The sequence below is a fragment of the Amia ocellicauda genome, chromosome 1, assembly GCF_036373705.1.
Source record: "Amia ocellicauda isolate fAmiCal2 chromosome 1, fAmiCal2.hap1, whole genome shotgun sequence".
Taxonomy (NCBI): domain Eukaryota; kingdom Metazoa; phylum Chordata; class Actinopteri; order Amiiformes; family Amiidae; genus Amia; species Amia ocellicauda.
In genome coordinates this window covers 32,048,931-32,072,995 of record NC_089850.1, presented here as the reverse complement: position 1 = coordinate 32,072,995, position 24,065 = coordinate 32,048,931, and the positions used below count along the sequence as shown (strand labels likewise).

The following is a 24,065-nucleotide window of genomic DNA, read 5'->3' as shown; positions in this document are numbered from 1 at the left end:
AGGTATATGCTTTTAAATAGCCTTTCCAGCACTAATCTGTAAACTGATACAAATTTAAGAGGCAGGAACAATATTTGCAGCTTTAAATGTACACAAATATCTGGGTAAGGGGCATTCCGTCCTGAAATGCAAAATGTCAACTGTTCTGTATAATAAAAGCTTTTCAAGTTTTTTGGGGGAGATTAATTAAAGCCTAAAAAAACAAGCTTGTTAAAAAGACATCTTGCTTTTAAAAGGAACTGGTGAGTTCCTTGAAACACTAGACAAAACTGTATGCTCATGGTTTAAACTGTTTCAAAGTGGGGATTACTCTGTCTTTTCCTTAATCTCTTTAAAGTACAACACCTCTTGATGAAACAGAATGAAAAACAGAGTCAATCACTTCTCCACTTTACCTACGTTTTGCAAGTCCCTTTTTATTAGTAATATAACACACACTTAAAAGGGAGAGGGAGGGGGAGGAATTTCCCTTAAGAATCAATAGAAAACGTCAGTTAAAAGATCATTTTCGTAAATTAGTGCCAACGTCAACCTCCTAAGAACTTATTAACAAAGATTTACAATGTCTTCCAAACAGTTCATCAATACACTTGGATCATCAACCAATGATTTCTAAATCGCTTCTTCCAACTTACCCCCCCAATGTTTTTAAACTGATTTGTTTGTTACAGATTTACCAAATGGTATCAACTGATGTCTGTCTCCCACTTTTCAACACAAATATTCTTTATAAAATTTAAAAAAGTTTATTTACAAGAGCCTTGATTAAATTGCACTATTTAACTAAAATATTTGTATCTGTTAAGAGTTCAGTAATTCCCCACAGCTATTTCCATTTATTATTAACAATGAGCTAATTATGATTAAGTCTTTACTGCAAGGGAAAGCTATTCTGTAATTTCAAGATTGACCATGTTGACTAAGTTCATGGAATCAGGGATGGTAAATATTTTCTTCGGGAGAGTTCCAGCCATGTAAGCTCGTCTCATTATTTCCTTGTTACTGTTAAATAGGGGAGAATGGGGGGGGGGGGGGGGGGGAAATCAGAAGAGCTCTGGAGCCCCAGCATGTGGGTTTGTTATTTTATCACAGACTAGTTAAAACACTGTCAATAGCAGAGATAAAGGAGATTAATTACAAATATACGATGTGCTGACAAACTCCTCTGAGACTAGCAGTACTCTGTGCAAACGTGTATTACTATAGCAAAGGAAAATGTGAAAGAAGGATTAAAATGAAATTCAGATGATAATAGCCTCCGTTGTTAATTTGTTCCAGTTCACTGATACCTGAATTCAATGCTCTGTATTTGAATGTGTTTGCAGGCTGGCAAAGATTGATGGTGCAGTGCACTTACTGACCACACAGCATGCATAGCGGTTTAGTTCAACTTTTTGGGAACTTTTACCATATATATAAAAATACATCTTTAACAAGCCCTAAATCCTCAAAATTAAGCTGAAGGTACATGCAGTAAGACTCTCGAGTCACAGTCTTACATTCCCCATTATAGAGAGAATATTTGGTTGTTTTACGTAAGCTTAGGTCAATAGTCTATTCTTAAGACAAACAATCTTTCAGACGGGTATTTGTTTTGAAACTCACAGAAATGGTAATTTATTAAATCAATGATATTTAATAATAATTACAGAAGGAATTTTGTGTAGTTGAATGAATGTATTACAGTTTATACATCTCAGACATAGCTGCAACTCTTGCAACAGACCTCAGATTAACAGCATATTTTCTATGTTGGCACTTTAGTTAGAAGTTTGACAATAATTCATTGTACAAGTCCACCTACCTCTTTGGTATTAGGTACATGTTTGAAAAGCAAGTTCCGTGGCAGCGAGGCTTCAGCCTGAGTCAGGTCTCCACTGTCCGGGCTGGCTTCCCACAGATGGTCCTTGACGATATATGTGCATTTCTCCTCAAATTCTGCCTCTGTCCACTTTGTCATGTCAGCATCCTCCATATCCATTTTCATGGTGAACTCTCCAGTCTGTGGCGATCCCTCTGCAGTTAAAATATCCGAGCTATGCTGTGAGGCAGCCTAAAACATAAAGAAAAAGGCTTTTAGCTTCATTGTCCCACCAGTCTGTGGTTTCCTTCGAGACGGAGTGATTAATACTCAAGTCTGTTACACTTCAGGATGCAAAAAGGAAAAGTTGGTACCAGCTGAAAAACAAGCAGTGAAGGAGGCTCAGAAAAAAAGAGCCCCATTTCCATTTGTTTTGAATGAGAATGCCCCTTATTATAGTCAAATGAAACCACAAAAAGGTAGGAAAATACTCATTAAGAAAAAATATTGAGTGGTCCAAAAAAGATAAAGGGAAAAAGAACAAAGTGTGATAAATGTTTGACCAGGTATGATTAAAGGATTTTTAAACAATTCTTGCTACACCCTGGTTAGCTATTCCAGTAATGTGATTAACCACTTCAGGGCTTTAAATTTGGTTTTGTTGCATTTTTTATTTAATAGAGATACTTGTTGCAAATGTTAAGTCCTTGAACTGCTTTCCCAGCAAACTTTGCATCAAACAACTTTTCAAATCACAAGTAAACAAAACGGCTGAGATCTGGGTGTTGTGCCTTCTCTCTCTTCCCATTCACTTAATTCTATAGGAAAACAAAAAAATCCACTTAGACCTTGTTTTACGCATGCAGTGACTCTTGGGGTCATGGCCACTCAGGGTCTCTTCAGACTGTGGAAAAGTGTCACAAACAAGGGAAGGAAGAGGAAGGAACTGCTGTCTGCGTCTGAATGGAGCTAAAATTGGAAGCAGCGTGCTGCAGGAACGGAACCGGTAAGCCTTCCCCGAGAAGGGGAGGGAGTTTTAACTTTCCCACCGGCTGTAGAGGCACAAACAAGCATCAAAAACAAGCTGCCCCTGACGTCCTCTTTTATCCTCTTTGGAGAGAAGGCAACAGGAGCAGTTCCTGTGCAAGTCACAATGACAATCAACTTTCACAAGGAAACGAGTAATCCCAATGTCTGTAAATCACAAAACTTCCTTTCAAAAGAACTGGCCAGTTTGTAATCATCATTACAAGAAATCTAAATATAAACACACGCAAATGTAAGCAAAAGATTTTCTCACTGCATTGGACACAGAATAACGACAAGCGGAAATGTATGAAGTTGTTTTCAAATGTTAAGTCAGTGCCGAACTGCTTTTAAATAATCCTGCGGAGGTTGGCAGAATAGAAACGCATTCTAAAAAATTCAATACAAATTAATTCAAACTATGCTTAAACACTAGTAACCAAGCATAAACTTGCTTCTTCAATTAAAAAAAAAAAAATAAAAAAAAAAAAAAAATTAAGAAATAGTACTTTTCTTAAACTTCTTAGAAGTTTTATCCTTTTTAGAAGTATGTGTAACAAATGACAGCTCTGCAGTCAAGCAGTAATAATGAAACTAAATAAATATTTAAAAAAAACACACTAGAGCAAGGAACTAACATTTTAAAAGGTTAAAAGTTAATAGAAACAGTACTGATAATAGATTTTAAAAAATAACAAAAGTAAAACAAAAGTATAGAAAAACTTTTTTCAAGTATCTGAAAGCCAAACTGGAAAAAAAACACCATCTACATGCTAGATGGTAGTAGGCTTTACTTACTGGAAAAGTCTGAGCTGAGCCACACATAGAGCTCAGTAGTTTGTATTCACTCCTGTGTGCATTAGACAGGTGCTAGGCTCATTCCTCTCACTTGCGCTGGAGAGCTCCTTGTGTGCGTGTGTGTGTGTGTGTTCTCGCTTGTGTAGGTCTAATCCTCCTCTGCCCTGCCTGCTTTGACTCCTCCTCAGGAAAATGATACGCTAACACGCTTTCAGTTCCAAAATGCTTAACAATTGCCTTTCTTCCCAACTGCTATTTCATTAGCAATAGAAGGGCTTTAACTGATGAGCTGCATTATGCAATCTTCCCTTCGTCACTCCCCACAAACCAATCTTTATTTGCACTACCTTTTTTTTTTTTTCTTTTCTTTCTTTCATTAATTGTTTTGTTTTTAGTTACCTTGATAATGATGGAGAAAAACAGTTTTGAGGACTCAATTTTGTGGTCTGAAAAATATATTACAAACGAGAACCCTAGATTAACAGGGCAATAAACAAGAACAGCTATGTACTTTTGCTTTATTAGATATTCCCTCGGGACGACAAGGAGTTAAACCCCAATTACTGTCTGTGGTTCTAGAGGCATTATCGATCTCTCCTTCCCATCTGACCCTTCACTGGCTACGGAAGGACATCCTGTGAAGAAGGGACAATACCCCTAGTTGTTTACTGTAGCCAGCACGGACAGCCATTCCTGTTTCTTATTACAAAACACACCCAAAACCCTCACTTCCTCTGATGACCCTGTTTCACCATCACAAGGACTGTGAAAAGATTTTTTTTGGTGGATTTGCTGAGAGAGCACCACCTGCAAACTCTATTGGCCTCTCTCTGAAACTGAAAACACTGAGGACTGAAAAGGGAAAAAAAAAAAAAAGTTTCACTATGCAGATGAATTGTTAACCCCTAGGGAATTGTCTCAGGTTGTCATGTTGCACTGTGATGCAATTTAACAAACAATAAATCAACACGTTTGCTAAATCAAGACTACACAAATAGTCATTATTAATAAAACACTCAGCAACCAAGAACCACATTTTCAGTTCCCCAACTCACAATTAGACTATTGTACACCAAACAACGGTCATTAAAATGAGCACAAACAAAGATAAAATGTAATAGGAATTATTGAATGTAGGAACCAATCTGCATGTAAATAACAATATGAATCCCATGAAGACAAAATTAAACTTAAAGTAATGTGGGTATCTTTATCAGAATCTGGTAGTGCACATTGTGAAAATATATCATTTTAACTTTAGAGAATACAAATAAAAGAACCCGTCACAGTTTTCAAGTGCGTTACAAGAAAGGAATTTGCTCATTAATCAGCAGTTTCTGAAGAAGTGTCTCTCCATCTGATACAGCAGAGCACATTATGAATGGCTATATCTTAGCGTCAATTTTTTTGTTTGTTTGAGAAATCCCCTCCGGCTTCTTCTGATGCTATCAGGCCCGGCTCTAGCAACTGACAGATGCCACACAGCTTCAGCTGCTGTCTGTGTGCAGTGGAGCTAGGCTAAGGAGGGCTACGGGTAGCAAAGAATAATAAAAATTGCAAACAAGCACACTGAGGGAGGAGGAAGGGAGGCATGTCCCTCTTTAAAACACCACTCCCCCACTCTACCCCCCCTTTCCCCTCGTCAGTGACAGATCTGTGACCACATCACTCACAAGCTCTCCGGCAATTGCTTCCTGGAAGCGGACGACTCGTCCTGTTAAAAACTAAAAGCCTTCGAAGTACTAATACTGGCAGCATTTGGACTCCAGTTGCAGTTACTAAACAGCAAATGGGATTGAGACAAAAAAAAAAAAAAAAAAAAAAAAGAATTCCCTTTGAAACCAACATGTGGTTCATCACAAAACCTCAAAAGTTAGAGTCGTCTCCCTAAAAAGCATGCCTTATGTATCTGGACCACATCCCCCCCCCCACCCCACCATTTGTTCCCGTCTAAACTCCCCAAACCCACTTTAGCTGTTCTTGCCCCCTTCAGGGCTCACTTTAGAAAACCCACTCAATAAAGGGCTGGGGACGAGGGAGGAGGGAGGAGGGAGGAGAGAGGAGGGGGTGTTGGGTGGGAGACTGCATTGAAGTGAAATTCAAATTGCCTTTTTGTTTATACAATAGTTTAATGTGGCTTCTGAGCCCGGAGGAAAACTCCTTAAAACAAAAGTGAATAAGCCATCCAGCTGCTTTGTTATTTTTTAAGGGTTTGATATCATTTGAAGACTGTGCTTTTGTTCTCCAGTAGAGAGTGAAACACTGGCAGTAAATTACATGAGGCATAAGACCATCAAGACTGCATCTTGCCTCCAGTGAACAAATGGTCGTTACAGAATTTTAATATCAGAAACGCACAGTATGTTCACACCATCACACAGAACAGAAAGGTGCTACTGACTTGGTTTTAGAAAATAAACTACATTTGAATTGCAAAAATGTTTTAATTCTGTCTTGAGGGGGATAATGTATTTAGCTAGGGTGGGTTTTTTTAGATACTGGCTAAGGTTTTGTATTCAAATTCTCCAATTGCATTATTTGCATATATTGGAAGTAGTTACATCCCTAGGTTCAACCTTTCAAGTTTTGAGTTGGTTTGTTTCTGACAGGTTTATTAATGCTCAGCCTCATTCACGTATTAAAATAAATCAACAGAAAACAGATACTACTACTTAAATATGATTTCTAAAACATTTCTTCTTTTGACAACTCACTAAGAAAGAAAGTTTGTATCTGTGAAGCTTGATTCCGTCTAATCTTTTTCATACCAAACCTATTTTGATGTTGTGGGTTTTGCATAGGTGAGGTGGAGAGTGAAGTAAAATTGCCGTTAGACTGCAACACTTGGCTTTTACAGTGCCACACTAAACACTGATAGGAGCTGCAGCTACTTTCTTCTGGGCACTTGGAGCAGCACAGCTCTAGACATTGTTCTGAGAAGGGATAATCCCACAATGGAAGGTCCATTAAAGGTATTAAGGAGGTTAGCGGCAGCAATGATCCACTGACTCGGCTGTACACAATTACAAATCGATCAAGCCACACAACTTGTAGCTGGTCTAATTCTGTGTAATTGCATGTGCGTGGCATGCTGTTGAGACATGCCTCCTGCCACGCGCTGGAGTCAGGGGAGGTGGGCTGGAGGGTGAGCTAGCTTTCCCTAATCCTGCAAATCTGACCTACTTCCTACGACAATCTTGGCGACTGAGTTTCTTTGCCATCTGGAGTGGCTGCCGACGGTCCCAGCAAGAGGTGAAGTGCATCACAAGATCAATACTGCGTTCCAGACAGGGCCCTAATCTGCAGTAAGAGCTAATCATGCTCAATTTAGCACACCAGTGATTAAATTGTACTTTTCATTAGGACCATAAACTAAAGCAGATACGTGCCAGGAAAAAAAAAAAAAATCAATGGCACCTGTCAATAGGAACCCCAACTGCAGAGGTCACAGAGGGAATTTTTATATTAAAAGGCATTTCTATATAGCAGACTAAATTAACAAGACAATCTGAAGTTTTTGTAGAAGCACAGTCAAGTCACAACAATAGTTTTAAGTTACTTCTCATAGATATACTTAGAATTATTTCAAAGTCTACAAAATTTGAGTGATAAATTATTGTAGATGGTATACATGTATTAACAGTCAATGTATGAGGAGTTCAGTTTTGACATGTTTGTGCATATGTGGACACCCAAGAGAGAAGCCCTTTACCTCTAATAAGTACTTAACATAAGAAAACAAAACCTTGACATCATCTCCCATTTTGACCACATATTAAAAATCACATTCAGTAGCAAAATGTATGGCCGGCATCCTGATGCTCTCATATGCCCGTCACAAAAACCACATCCATAAAAAGCCTCCTTATCCACCTCTAAATTATTCAGTTAGGGAGAAAAAAAAAGGGGGGTACAAATAATTTGAAGTAATGGGATACACCACTCCCTTTGACAGCTGTAGTCTGAAATAATGTTATTGTAGATGTCAAGTTGCTGTATACGTTACATTCCGCAGATACTGAGAAAGAAAGGAGAGGAGAGGAGAGGAGAGGAGAGGAGGGCAAGGACAGCTCAGCCCGCAGAGGGTTAACCAGGCCACGGCGGGGGACGAACTGATAAAACGGTGTCAAACAAGACGCGGGCGAGAGTGAGCGATTGAACGAGGAAGTCGACTGATCTCGTATACAGGGGTTAACTTGTATAAATAGTGAAACAGTCAGACAGGTGATTCGTCAGCATGCGCGCCTCATCTGCTGCAACTGCAGGCTTACTGAAAGTGTCCGACAGAAAACCGCAAGAGTAATTCATATGTCATGCTCATAAAGGTCGCAGAAGCGCTTTATTTTGCAGAACTTAGTTCAAGTAAAGGGACATGCATGGCTGTGCCGCACACACCAGGCAGGAGTTGCTGGTTGTCAATATACAGGTAATGATGGCAGACTACGCTTCATTTTACCTGGTGGATATATCGATGAAATCTTGAATACGTCATGGACTTGCTTGTATATACTCTCACAGCGGACACACAAATGGTCGCAGTTTGCAGAATCGCATCGATCCTATTGGTGGAGCCGCGCAGAGCTGCGGAAATCTGCGCTAAACGCGCCCATATAAATATGCTACAGTGTCAAATGTGCGGAATATCAGCTTTACATTCATTACAGCGATGACTTATTGTGTTATCCAAATAATACTACATATACTCCAAAAGAAACAATAAACACAAAAACTCTTTAAACAGTTAGGGCATACGGAATGATCATCCCCCCCCAAAAAAATGTAAATACATAAATACTTAAACAAAATGTAGAACTACAAAGCATGCAATCTGATGCAAGTGCTGTTTTTAATATATATATATATATATATATATATATATATATATATATATGTTACTCTTTTGAAATGAACGCAAGTGAAGAGCGCTGTCTTCGGCGCAGTGATTGCGTTTACCTGGAAGCGCTTCCATGAACCCCGTCCAGCCGGCCCGCCTCAGAGCGCCTGTATCCCAAATTGTAGTTCCCGTGTAACTGCCTGCCTGCCTGCCTGCCTGTCTGTCTGTCTGTCTGTCTAGCCCGACTGCACTGAGGACTGGGAGACACGACTGCACGGTTTCCATATGCAAAGAGCGTCCCCCACCTCCCAGGCTTGTCAACTCCACCCAGTTCAGTAATTAGGCTTAACATGAGCAATTAACAAAACCAACTCCTTTCTGAACGGACTATCTTGATCAGTCTGATTGACTAATTGTTTGCAAAAGCGCCCTTTCTACCATGGCAAGTATACTGACTGAATTTAAAGCCCAATTTCGTAAGTGGTGTAATACTTTTACATAGGGGGTTGTTCGGTTTCCTGGCTGAATTTCTTACTGCTTGAAACTGCTGAACTTGGCAGCTTGCATTCATATTCGCAAGAAAAATGTAATACGTGACTAATGATGCGTCGGGCAGGACAGTATTTACTGTGCGCTCCACACGGATGCTTTCTCGCACCTCGAATTGAAGTGATAAACTCCAACGAAATGAAAGCCTTGTTTGAACAAATCCGTTAAGTAAATTGGCTCGTTTAAAAGGAGTCAAAAGCTTTGTATTTGGACTTATTTTGTTTAACAATATATACATTTTATTACGCATTTAACAAAAGACAGCTTCCGAATAATCTATTTATATTTAAATAATCAAAGCTATAGTATAAAAGTAACCTTTCGATCATTTCTTTATTTGATACCCGTGTGCTGGTGGGGGAAAGTAAAACCAATTAGGCAACAGTTTAAACTCGATGAACGCAAATAATAAAAGAAACGATTTAGGAACATGTCACTTTTCAACATTGCGCTTAATATATATGACACTTTCCTATACTGTTATAAAATACTTTATAGTTCCAAAGGTATGGTACGACTGACAGATACCCAGGCAGGTAGCATTTAAAGGAGAAGAATGACTTATTCTTTATTTTTATGGCAAATAACAGTGATAAAGAACTGCTCATGTGGAATCTCAGTTTTGTTAACTAAATTCAAATCAAATGATAAATCGTGTGCTTAATCAAAGCTCTGTGATGTAGTCTTTAAAGGTAAGCTAAAATAGTTTAATTGTGACCATTTTAACTAGAGAAAAAAAGGTTTATACTGGTAAATCTGTCACAATCAGTGGGAATAACATATTTCAGGTATGTCTTGGCCCTCTTACAGACCTTATAAAAAAAAAAAGCAAGCAGTTAGTGTCCTCTCAGAGAGATCTGCTAGCTCTCACAGGCTACAGCTCACTGCCGCTGCACTGTGGGCAGATAATAAAAGGCATGTAAAGTTTTACCCCCAGTTGGCCACTTCCCTTCCACCCTTTGTTTCAGATCTTTACACAAAACAGACCGAGTCTTCCGGTGCCACTCAACCTCCATACGAGGCAGGGCTTCCCTCATCAAAGCCCTGGAAGTGTGTGTGGGATTTGTACAGTGTTTAAACCACCCTGTCTGTAGACAAACTCTACCCCCCATTCTGATCTTATTCATGCCAGCTCCGCATGGAGACTGGTGCACAGGAGATGACATCCTTCACTTTTCAGCTTTCAGTATTGCTGAGGTTTTGTTGACAGCTGGAATTGATCAGAGGTTTCGTAGATTTTTTTTTTTTTTTAATTTGTATGGGGGTGAGTAATCATTCGTTCATCCATCATTTGACAAAAAGCCAACCCGGGACAGCTTTTACACTCATGCTGCATTTTTCTTGATATTGGTAGAACTGCCATTCATAAATTACTTGCCTTCTTTATAAAAATAATAAGTTATCAGTCATAGAGCATATCAGCATTGATTGACATAAAACGAGCACTGAACAACACTCACATTGCTTCTTCTCTTCCCACTTTGTAACCATTTATGATCAGTCAAACTGATTATTCTATGGAGCATTCACACAATATGGACAGGGAATAATAAGTAGGCACATGTGCTAAAATGTATGAAGTGGAGATAATAGTAACACCCCTGTTGATTTCTAAAAGGTAATTATGAAAAGTATGGTTCTGTTCTGTTGTATGCCTTAATACATCTGAAATGGCAGAGCACAGCCTGAATGGTATTAAGACAAGTTGGCAGCTCAAGATTCACAAATATCATGTGATGTGATGACAGTTTGGGCTCTGTGCCAAACCATGCTTGGTCTTCTTCTGGCTTGGGTAGATGTTAAGACACATTTGAAGACTGCCAAGTCTGAAAGAAGGTTCTCTTATACAATAAGTTGATCTGAACAAGCCCTCTGGAAAGGCTCTGCTCACATATAATGCTAAACATAGACATAGACAGAAGCTGTGGATTTGTTCATTTAAACAGTGGCAGAATGCATTTATTAAATTGTCAGACCTATGTTTTTTCATCATGTTACCATACAATCAGCCTTTTTTATTAGACCCTTCCTCACAAGCTATACATGAATTACATACAGATCTGACATTCCCTTCTTTTTTAGTGGAAGAAAAAAACATAACTGCCAAACTCTTATTTTATTAGATTTTCATTTTATATTAATCCTTGAGAAGCTGTAACACCTCTAATAATTGCTTTAAGAGTAACCACAAGTACCACATAAATGGAGCCCCTTAGCATATGCTGAGGTGCGTGTTGCTAGTGCTCCAATTACCCAAATATTAAACCTTTTTTAATTGATTTATCCAAAGACCAGCCAACAGACGCAGGCTGGCATTAAGCCAGGGAACACAAGAAGCAAGTGGGGGGGTAGAAAGGAAAGGGGGGTGAAGAGGGGCAAGACTGGGGTGGGTGGATAGGAGACATGAGACGCTCTCTTCCTCTGAGGTTCACTGAGCTGCTCTAATCACTGCTTTGTATATATATATATATATATATATATATAAAAACATACGGATACAAAAAAGCTATTTTCATGCTGTGCTAGTTGTTTCATAGTCTCAATGAGGAAACCCCTCTACAGAGTTGTAAAGACCTGTCAAATGGAGAGTGGAGCACAGAACAAGTGTGTTTTCATCCAGAAGAAATATTTAGCTTGGCTGCTGGCCAGGGAATTCTGGCAGAATAGACAGAATTAGGGGATTTACCTTCCACGTGTTTGGCACGCGTCACTAGAAGCCAAGACAAGCTTGGCTCCCTGCACTAGAGAAAGAAAAAAAAGACACCAGTAGTTAAAAACAGCAGGGTGGAGGACCAAGGGTGTATTTCTTTAATCCAAAACTGTTTTTTAAAACTAGCTGATCAAGTCAAACTGACCGTTTGTTCTTGTTACAGAGACAAAAATGAAAAAGACCCCCTCCTCCCCAACAAACAGAAATAACAAAACTAAACATTTTAGTCTTAAGACTGGGAAATCCATCTTTTAAAAACAGTGTCTACAACAGTGCCGACACTTACAGTAGCTATTATCTAACCTAAGCTTTGGTTCTTTAATCCTCACAGCACTTCACACCGTCTTAAAGGAAAATGTTGGTTTTGACATAATACAACCATCTAGTACTTTGTTCTTCTATGCACAAAACTAACAATACACACATGGCAATATTTTAAACAAGGCATCAAAGGGGAGATCTAACAGTTGTGTTTTTCCCCTCTTTTCTCTGTGAAACCTTTAAAACATATTACCTACTGCTAGCAGAAAGTTGGAGAGAATGGTAGGTGAAAAATATTACTATGATTAAACAATCTCTTTCATGTATCACAATGTGTGTATTACAAAATAACTTGGCTGTTAACAAATGTTTTTCACAGGCAAATCTTCACACATTACATGGGTTTCCTATTATAAAGAATTATATAATTAATGTTATAAACTACACAGATGTTTATGAATTAAACCATACTGTAAATATGTGTTAACACATTTATAAAGGTCTCTGATCTCTATGATCTTAATGTTTTTCATGTATACCCACAAATAAAATGCATTTGAGCTGACGGTTTCATGTAGTCTTGGGAACTTCATTTTAGGCTAGTCAGGCGTCAGTGGGTGTGGAAAATGCATTGTCAAACAACATTGACTTCATGTTCTGTGTGTAGATTGTTTTCTGGAATTAATAGCCACAGTGGAAAATGTATTTAATTCTAGATACACTGTTTATAGTTTCAGTATTAGATAAAGCACTTATTATTACAAAACTCGCAATTTAAAACACAATGATCTAAAGCATTTAACTTAAAAAAAGCATTTCCAAAAAGGTCATGTTTAATTTTACCCATGTTGGAATTATATGTATATTATTAATAACCAATGTCACATTTAGTGTCTGTCACTGACCATTAAAAAAATGTACATATGCACCTAGAACACATCGTACCAACATAAACCTGTACATCTTAAAAACTGCACTATTATTATTGATTTACAAAATACAGATAAAACAAATTAAATTCCAATCGAACAAGACTGCTATTATTCATGACATCTTATTTGACACTGCTAAGCTCCTTTGATCGGCAAAGTTTTAAGAAGGATCTCCCAATACCATCAGTATAGCTTTTGACCAGGGAGCATGATGAATTAAATCTATAATAGATATGACAGGTGAGGAGCTGCTTGAAGGAGGCTTAAGCAGCAGGAATAAGACAAAGCTCCCATTTAACTAAAGGGGGGAAAAAATCAGGCCTGTGTCCATTAATGACCAGTTACAAAATCACTCTTTATTCAAGCCGGCTGGACGAAGGGCAAGCTGATACCTCAGACAAAGCTTTTTATTTTTCTTCTTTTTTTTTTTTTCTTGATTCACTGCTGTTCCCCCAGTCATTCGAGAACTAAGTCACCTAGTATTTTGGGGGGAAGAAACTGAATAAGCTAGCAAAATTCTGTTCTAAATATGTAGAGTATTTTTATTGTCATCTTCTGTGTTCAGATTTCTTCCACTGTGGTCCATCAGAGTACTTAAACCCTGTAGAAGAAAAGACAGTTGCTTTGAAAATGATTTGCCAGTACTCGTAATTTGGATCGCTTAAAAGGACAAAGTAATTTATGAAGCCAGGCATTTTCCTGACACAAAGCCAGAAATTCTCCTTTTTCTGCTTTACATTGCAATTTAATTCAGCTGTACATCAAACAATAAGAAAATAATGTTTCCAATCTTTTATTTGATTAACACAATTCTGAAACAGAGGATTTTTGTGGGCATTTGGAGGACCGGTTTTGAGATCCTGATATTGTTTTTTTTTTTTTTGTTCTTTTATGTATAGACGTTTCCTAAAAAGCAACAACACATTATTTTGCTCCCTATTGACAGTATGGTAATACTACAATAACTAAATTATGTATCTATCATTAACATAGCTGCATAACGGAATATCAGACATTAGTTTCTGATAGAGAACAATGAACATTTTTTGGGGGGGCATACATACATACAATTTATAAATGTGATTTGTCACAGCGGGGAATTTGCATCAAGATAACCACAGGAAAAAAAGCTCACTGTGGTATGGGAAGTCATATTCCTTTAAGGTGACTTGGAATCAGATTCTTCCATTCTGGTTTCGTAAGACCATAAGTGTATTCATTTATGACCTTCACTTTTAAGTTCTCTGCACTGTGTTACACAGATGACTGCATAGCCTATTTTCAGACAACAGCAGGCTAACTTGGTTGGACAAAGATAGGTCACCATGCCAAGCACAGACGTCTCTCCTCCCAGGCACGGGGCTTTGCCTAAACTGAAAAGCAATCGGTTCATTCCATCAGGGGTAAAGCTCAACAAGTTTGAAGATGGCTTTTTGGTTACAGAAATCAAGGGGGTACTATGTCAAATGTTTTGTTAATAGGCCTTTTTTTGAGGTGGGACCTTTAGTCTGAATATCATAAAATATAACTGGGAACACTGCTCTTTCAGGTTTTACAAATAGGAAACTTCAAGTAAATCACATATAATTTCAATAACCAAACATCTATAACACCAAGAGTAACCCCTGGAGAAAAACAAAGCAGGATGTTATGCTCTTCAGTGTTATGTCATGACTAAATTCCCTTCACTTTTTTCCTGCATTTCAAGCAAGCCTGAATACACATACCTAATTCTAAAATTGAATCATTGCCCTCAAAAAAGATGAATGTATCTTATCTCATTCATTTTCAAAGATTCTAATCAAGAGTAGTATTTAATAATGTTTAACCTCAGTATATAAATACCAGCATTCTCTATGTCGATATATTTGGACTGTTTGAAGGCGAACAGCTTGTCTTCTGTCAGCTCACACTCATGACTAATGAAGTCTAACGGAAATGCACTTTTTATGTAATAACTGCTTTAAAGGACGTTCTCCATGGTATCGACACAGTGAAGCAGAACAAAGACAATGATGACCCACTTTCCTCATGTAACGCCTGACACTTGTTCTTTTTACACTTAGTTCTGCCCCACTTGGCACCTCATTGAAACAATCAACCCCCTACCCCAGTCCCCCGCCCTGAAAACTAAGACGAGCCATTGATGTCAAATCGTTGCTAGTCTAATCAGAACTTATTTTTTTATCAATGAAAAGATAAAAAGGCAAGTCTAAGCTTTCAGCATGCTGTAAGAGTGAACTAGTCTGGACAGTGTCTGTTCACAGCTCAAGGCACTGTGCAGAAAAGAAAAACATGCAAAACTCCAGCAAACTGTTTACAGCACTTTATCAGAATGACACAGTGCTCAACTTTCACCACCTGAGCCTCACTCCGAGAGGAAACAGCCACCATCCTTAATTATGTTGTCTTCCTACAGCTAGGTCAACTCTGCTTTTCAATCACGAGTTCAGCTGATGCTCACATATTAAACACAGCCCAATCACAGGGATCTATTTGTGAGAGGGAGACTAATTTCCTTTTTTCATCTCTGTAATATGCTCCCATTTCCTTCAAACAGTACCACCTATCAATTGCAGATTACAAGGAAGAACTCTACAATGAGTATAATCCAACTTTAGACATGCACTCATTATGCATGCTTTTCTATTAGGACAACCAAACTCTCTGGATCTGTCATAATCTATTTATACTGATCCCCTTTACTTAAGATTTACTTAACATGTTCAGCTTTACAGCTGTTAGAGATCACTTACTCCTGCTTAATTTTATTACCGTTACCCTTCCATTAAGCAACATATTTCAGACATTTGTTTTGGGCCCCTGCCAAAATACAGTGTCAAAAAGCAACTGAATTCAACGTTAAACAGGCCAGAATGTAAGCACAATTCTCTACTGTATTCATTATCTTGGATTCATGTCTAGTAACTAAGTAGTTGTGCCTTAGGTCTAAGCACCTAGCCAGCAGTGCATTGTTTTATTTCTGAAATGGATATAAAGGAAATCCGACTCTTGCAATTCGGATTTGCTTTATTATTTGCAGTAAAAAAAGTATTAAAACAATACACATAACATGCTTATTTTTTCGATGTATTGTGAGTTAATGTTAGGTAGCACTTATATAATGATAACAAAATATTGAATAATGTTTACATCCTTGAAAATAACAATAGACTGTGATGTAGTTTCAAGATGAAATGCATTATTCAATTATGTGTTTGTTACCATATCAAATGGCTGAACAATCCCAAATCTCTTTAATCCCTTCATTATGACATTATCATTATATCTGACCTCATAAATGTATTGGAAACAAATACTGTCTTTGCAACAACAACTGGTCGCTACAATTTCAAACCCTGAGCATTACATATGCAGTCATCCTCTCCACTGTTATTTATCCTGAAACTGAAAGATGAATAGTCACATTAACCATTAATCAGCAGGTAAACCCAATTGAAACTCTCCGATCCATGATCACGATCAGCATTGACCAGTTACCTGTATCAATCACTGACTCTCTCCACTCTTTCCAGAGGACGGCGTGTTGATTTAGTTGGCTATGGCCCCTGGCTGACCCATACATGTTACTCTAAACTGAGGTTCTGTGGTCACAGGCAGGAAGTACTTGAGAACTGGCCCTTTGAAAGCCACCCCTCACCCCCCTGCCCTCCTCTCTCCTCCTCTTAGTAAGCGATGGCTGAGGGGAGCCAGAAGTCAGCCGTCAATCTAGGGTTGCTCCCGATGCAATCTTTCGCCTCCTTCCTTCAGGGAATCATCCATCTTCATCTCTCCTGTCCTGGCTACCACTTCCTTTTTCAGAGGTTTTGTCTGACCTGTTCAATGGTGGGACAACATTTCTTTTCTTGCTTCTGCCCACATAGCCTGGCTGGTGGGCAGCCCTCCACAGTTGACCCCCAATGTAAATAAGACCTCTTTTATTGGGGATGGAGGGGGGTCACAGAGTGAAAGATGGCCCTTCAACAGATACACTCATGGCAGGCAGAAAGGGTGAAGCTGCAGTAGGTCATTTGGTATTAACATTCAGTCAGCAACCTCTCTTTGACCTCAACTTATTTTATAATAAAGCTGCATTCAATTATCCATTTGACGATTTGGTACATTTAGTTCCAACTTGTGGTTTTCTCTGTACAGGTCATTTTGTGGAGGAAAAAAAAGACTACAAACAGTTTGAAGGTACTTTCCACATCTAATACTGAAAGAAAAAAAAACTCAATGTGTGAATTAAGTATAGGATTGAATGCTTTTCATATATATATAAAAGATTACCAAAAAAATAAACAATCTCCCTTTCATCTTTGTAAAAACAACAGCACATGGGAATGTTAGACAACTTCTAGGTGTCATAATGAATTTATATTCTAGAATATACAAAGTAATCAGAAACTACATATAATAAAACTATTCCCTTTGCTGTTTGATTGAATGGTCATAAAATCACATGTTACTAACCTGGAATAGACTCCAGACATCCTAGGTGACTACTGCTACATTTCAAAGCTGGTTTACATAATGGCTGACTCAAGTTTCAGTGCCTTAAATTATTCTTACAACCAAACAACAACAAAATAACCTAAAGGAGAAACCTGTTTTTTGTGTAATCTTTGCCAGTGCATTCCTGTCTGATGTTTTGTCCTGCTTTAACAATACCTTAAGACTAGGTATTAATTATAATGTTTCAGGTTCAGAGTTGAAGTGTAATTACAAAGGATTTCATGTTCAAACAACGTGTTCTGCACAAAGACATCTTCCAGCACGTTGAGTTGCTGGACATTTACAGTTTTCTTGCTGGTTATTGCTGGAGCAATACTGATTATATCTTGTAAAATATGAAATCCACCAATCACCATACGAGGTGTATTATTTTAATCAAATGAAATAATAAAAGTTCTTAAAACAAAACAAAAGAATATGGACTTATTGTTTTACGCTCTGGATAATCTAGTTTTCATATTGGAAGATGTTTAATAAAAAAAAATTACACAGGACTACAAATTGGTATACTAATTACTAATACCAATTGGATGATAAGGCACTAATCATGAACAATGTGTACATATGGTCTCTCTACAAACCAAAAATGATAAAGTTGTGTAATATAATGTCAAGATCTGTTAATATCAGTTTAAGAGTTTTGAATTTTGTCTTGTTGAGACCTGTTGAATAGATAATGACTCTTCACCATATAGACACTGACTACTGAGGTTCCAAAATTAATAGTGACATTGCCTTCATTGTATCAATACAATATATATGCATATCCAGATGACATGCATTAGAAATTAGAGAACACAGATGTAAAATAAACATAAACATACATTTTGTGTGTATCAGAGGATAAAAAAAGAGAAAGAAAAGCAGCCACAAGGTCTCTGTGAAGAATTAACCACACCACTGTTGTGATACTACAGCCCCTTGCCCTGTAATGGCCACACTTTAGACTCCAATGACACCTGTCAAATGACTAGCAATTTATTGACCTCTAGGCAGAAAACATTAATGAAAGCTTTAATGAATGTTGTGAATTAAAACTGCAGCTCAGGCACACTGATTAACTGATGCGACTCTCTTCTCTGAACAAACCAGATGTGGCCTGCTAGCAGAGGGCTATCTGGCTACACCTTTATTTAAAACCTAGTGTGGCTTGAGGCATTAGTTTAATATTGGAACAATTCAGATCCATTTAAAAATGTGTGAGTCATGATGCAATGTTTTAATGATTTGCCTGCTTTTGCAAAGAATTGGTATCAGTTTCTACAGGTAGAGTATTTCTGACCTTTGAACAGCATTTTCTCCCTATCAAAACTACTTCAGCCCAAAGACAGCATGCATATACACATTATATTGAAAGTAAACCTCCCTGCGATGTAATGTTCACAAGAACAAACTCCACCTTTCACATACTTTCAATAAATTCAAAACTAATACTACAGAATTTGCAACACACAACATGAAACAAATTTAAATGTGACATCATGTGTTAAAATGAAAGGCTATACATTAATCCAAATGAAAATAAACAATGTGAATATAGCATTTTCAATTAATTGTTCATTATCCTGAACATTTTAGGGAGGAAAAGAATGACAAACAATAACAGACATGTATTCATAGCACAAGTTCTTCAAAGAAGCTTTCAGTAAATTATCCTTATGAGTCAAGCTGCCAAAGGTGTCAACATAACTTCAGTAATATTGCACTAACCATGTAAAAATTAAAGCTTCGGATAAAGAAATTAATCTAAGGACACAAACATGTCTTTGATGGAGATCACCCACAAATGTCACTGTAAAGAATCGAAAAGAACAAACACTTGTTTCCTTTCTAATTTGCCCAATGTTGACATTAACCATATAATTAACAGCTATAAAAGAAGAACCGGAATAGATTTCCCTTTGGGGTTGGCAAAACAAAAGATTGATTTCATGCCTGACACCAGCAGATGAAAACCCACTGTAATTGTACTTCAGAGAAACACAATTAGCTACGGTTAGGAGAAATGCCTTTTTACTGTATACTACATCGTTAACATCAGAGCTTATTATATTACATAGTGAATACCTCACTAATCAGAACCAGATCATCTCTTTATCCCAAGAAGAACTTCATCTTAGACTTAATGACTGCTTTTTCAAAATGACAAAATACACAAAGTTGCTTTTTTCAGACTACAGATACAAGATGCACAGTTAATTTACCTATATTTTTACTTGAACAAAAAATAAAACTGGTTCTTTGTCTAAAATTTGAAATTAAACCTAAGCAGTGCAAACCAAAAATAAGAAAGAACCCCCTGGGTGAAGCAGACACAAAGATTAGGAGCCATAAAAAATGGATGATGAAATCACAGAAGCTTTTAAAAAGTAGCAGTTCTTTATATGACATACACAGTAGGTGTGTACAGAAGAATTTAAAAAGAATAGAAAAAAGTAACAAAATGTTATAAATACATGCTAGAAATATCATGAATCCCTATAATACTAGAACATGTAAAGAAAGAAAAAACACAAATAAACAAAAATAACACTGACTCCATTGATTAATTGATTTAGTACTTCAGATATGCAGAAGCTAATACATCACTAATAAACGACTCAAGAGAATGAATTTATGGTCTTGTGCAACTCATCTACAGCAAACATGGTTTCAACACTGCCCTTTCTTTATTGAAATAGAAAGTTAGGGGCCAAGGGTCACTCCCATAATTCTGAGATAAAACGTGTCAGAAGGTCAGTTAATGAACACAAGCAGACCCCAATTACAGCAATAAAATGTTCAATAGGCTAAATGCTTCAAACACAGTCTGTTTAGCTGGCAAACTTTTGCATCACTCAGCAAACATGTACTGGTCTACAATATATATATATATATATATATATATATATATGAAGCACATATAGTTCATTCCTCTATTATATGTTTTTCTTCTACTACTACTACTACTTCTTCTCATCATTATTAATAACATATTATATATAACTCTCTCTCCTCCATCACATTTTTCTACATAACACTCCTTGCATTACAAATAAACAGAATATATACCTATAAAACTAATTACATAATGTTGGATATAGTTCATTTAAATTTAAAAGCAAGTCAGTGTGAATAAACAGTAAGAACCAGGTTTTGGGAGGGTAGGTCACATACACTTCTTCTCTGTACTTGATATCAAAATGATAATATCAGTTGACAGATTTAACTTGGATTATTTTATGCAAATTAAAACTGAAAAAGGTGAACACAAATAGCTCAAAGACACCCACCCACCATCCCCCAAACACACACTGCACGCATAATAGATATGTCCCTTCTTTAGTTCACAACCTCTGATCTGTGACGTTTTAGAGTTCAATCCTTTCTGTATTGACTGGAGACTTTCAATGAACTTTCTACCTTAAAGAACACCTATAAATGCCCAGGTCATATCAGCCACTGATAAAAAGTGCAATAAAAAGGACATTAACAGAGGAGCTTATAACCTTTATAGAACTCTGGTCATGGGAAGGTCAGCATGTTTTTTAGGTGTATTTGCAAATCATTACATATCCTTACCTACATGTTTATCCTGAGCCCTAGCTGAACAAAGTGCTGAGTTTTTATCAGCCCTTCTCCAAAAGACACATTAAAAAGCCTTCACATGGCAGCCCATTGCATTTTCGGTGATTTCAGAGCTGGCCCCAGCTCATACTTGTATTGCGTTACTAATGTGAAATACCTGAGATGGGAAGAAAAACCATGAAGCTGCAATTCACAAAATATCTGGGGGTTATTTAGAATGTGTAAGTGTGGATTCAATTAAATTTAAGTTTCATATGTGTAATAATTATGAATGATAGAGAAGTGAGTATTCTGAATGTACTTGAAATATCTATTTACGTATGAAATACCAATTTGTTTAGGCTTCTAGACCACATCTAAATGTATTTCCAAACACACAAAATACAGGATGTGATATCACTGTTCTACATTTCATTCGGTAGTATGACCACTAAGGGAAGAGAAACATAAACACAAGGCATATATAATAGTGATAATAATAATAAAAAATCCCATTCATGCGTATGTAAGCCCTGCTGTTAAATATTGTAATCTCGATAATATAATCACTCAATAAACAGTGCGCTGTAGTATTTGCTGGAGGCTTGCCAGCAGTGCTGTACATAACTTACTTCCACGCTGACTAGGGCTCAGTTACAGATAGCTTCAGATGATGTACAGACAAGGTTTTGCCTTTAACACCACCAATTTAAGACACCCCTCTGTTATAGCTGCACTAGAAGAACTCACTTTCAAGTTTCTAAACAAAGCATGTCCTTGTCTTTTATTTTTTTTCTTCCTAGCTACCTCTTAAGTGTGAAATGAAAGTCATGCCAGCTATCTAAGGCAGTTCTCATAATATCGAGCACCTGTCGTGGGCTGCAGTTAGTAAAATAAGCGAAACAACAGCTGAGGGGGTCAGGTCATGCACGCGGAAGGCAACCACTTGTCAGATTCCCCTTTAACGACCCCCACTTTTTTCTTTTTTTCTTTTTAGGTAACTCAATTCTTTACTTTTCCTACTCCCCCCAACAGCCAGTGAAAGCAGCCCACCACCCTGCCACTGTCATTTTCTGTCCCTGCTAAGCCTGCAGCCCTGATTTCATGCTTCATGTCAGCAGTGACCAGAACCCAACCCACCTTAAGCCATTTACACAAGGGGAACAGGTTCACTTGAGCTTTTGTTAACCATTAACTGACACCATGGTGATCAGATTACGTTTGTCTTCTACACTTGTTAGCACTCTTCCAAACTCATTCTTTATACAGTGGCCACACACATTTGTCTTTATGATTATTGAGATTATTTGTATTTATACTGCAGTCTTCAAATTAATTTTCTTCACTGACCCCATGTTGTGTCTGCTGTGACAAATTCTGACTCTAGATGCCCGTGGATCACAGAGAAACTCCCACTTATGTGTTCTAGAATCCCTGGAACAGTAACATTTAATCTTATAAGAGCAGCTTACATTAAAACTCTCTTCTTATCTGTTTCATGCTTGTTGGCAATATGGTTATCCATATTTTCCCAAGAAAAATCATAATATCCAAACAGTACAGCATTTAGAATGGTAATAACACTTAATATGATGTCATTTTCTGTACAATATCCAAGATACATGTCCATCTTAGCCATGTGGAGGAGGGGATGTTAAAGCAGATCACTTTTATTGATAATAATAAATAATCATAATCTGTCATGTGCTTTTCATCTGAACCACTAACTAGATGATCATCATGCCAGCTTTATGATCCTGAAAAGTCTAGATAACATTATGATTTGAGCTTATTCTTTAACATAACCCCAAATAAGAACATTGATGCCAACAGTGAAGCTGCTGTGACACCTACCTATCTATCAAACTGTCTAATAAAGATTCCAAAACAATGTATTCATTGAGTAATACAAATTGCTTCCAGTTGTTGAAACAGCTGGTGATTTATTGAAAAAAAAATACTTACTGGAAGTTGATTTCTAAAACAGCTCTTAGGGTCCTCTCTGACTCATCAAAGCAATGGGCACACTTGCCAGTTATTTCTGTCCTAGAACAACACCAGAGAACCACACTGAAGTCACTCTTAGCTCCTCTAAAGATTCCAACTGCAAAAACCTTCATCTGTGTCAACAACAATAATATTAAAGTGGTGGTACTGTCAGGGGGCTTGGGGTTTGGTTTATCATGTGATGTAGTCTTTGTCCCCGCCCCCTCCCCCCCATTTCCCGCTTCAGAAATGGTCATAACCTGATGAGGGACAAGGATCATCCACTGATGAAAAATGTTTAATCTGTATCCCAGCTGTCAAAGAGGGAGGGGAGGTCATCCCCTCTGCTCGCTTCTGAGACTAATCTGAGTCCACTACCTGCTTCTGCTACCTGGGCTGCGCATAATCATGGGATACTCGCCCCACACACAAGTGCTGTAAATCAGAACACAGATACCACAGGAATTATTCCACTGGTAATGAAAGACAGATACAGAGGAGTGCTTTGATCACTTTGGAGACCATACATCTTTCAGCTGAAGGCTCACTCCATCTCGACCGACTACTTCAGCTGCTCATCTCAGACCTGCCAGCCAAGCTAATCAGTTTGATCTGACACATTCTAATTAGACCAAATTAATAAGGTCTGCTTTCAAAGGATTGATTAGCAGGCTACAGAGGGGACTCCGAAATAGACTATCCTACTAAAAAAACCCAAATGGGACAACTGTGTCCTTCTTTCACTTACTCCCTGGAGAATGTCCGATCAAATGCTGCTCTGTGATTTCCCTTTTTTCTATAATTTCTCTGAAACCTACATATACAAAGTGAGAGAAAAACGTTCCATGGCATGGAATGAAGTTTCGAAAAACACTGCATTCCTTTCATGGAAGTAACACACTATTTTCAACTCCGGTATAATTAAATAAACCAGATAAAGAAAATCAGTGTTGGTAAATATACTTACTTAACAAAACATGCATACTTAGTTCTTAGTCTAGAATATATCTAAATGAGACTCCCTTATCTGTAAAAGTGACAGATACCATAAAAAATGATTGTGCCGCATGTGCAAGCTAGAGGGCTTCATTGAGACTGACCTTCAAG

General features: G+C 37.6%; 1 protein-coding gene across 4 annotated transcripts in view; it reads right to left on the bottom strand.

The window, feature by feature from the left end:
- The window catches only part of LOC136748288 (PR domain zinc finger protein 1), a 34,273-nt gene extending 11,219 nt beyond the window's left edge, over positions 1-23,054 (bottom strand). The window contains exons 1-2 of one of the 4 annotated variants that reach the window (XM_066701927.1): positions 22,938-23,054; positions 1,805-2,053 (exon numbers count right to left, since the gene is read on the bottom strand). In XM_066701927.1, the coding sequence (XP_066558024.1) occupies positions 1,805-1,987 (183 nt within the window). In that variant the 5' untranslated portion in view covers positions 1,988-2,053; positions 22,938-23,054. Of the gene's footprint in view, positions 1-1,804; positions 2,054-2,649; positions 2,851-3,625; positions 3,969-8,578; positions 8,695-22,937 lie in introns of those variants that run through there. The other 3 variants (XM_066701909.1, XM_066701903.1, XM_066701919.1) reach the window with 3 other exon arrangements.
- Positions 23,055-24,065: the final 1,011 nt, after the last annotated feature.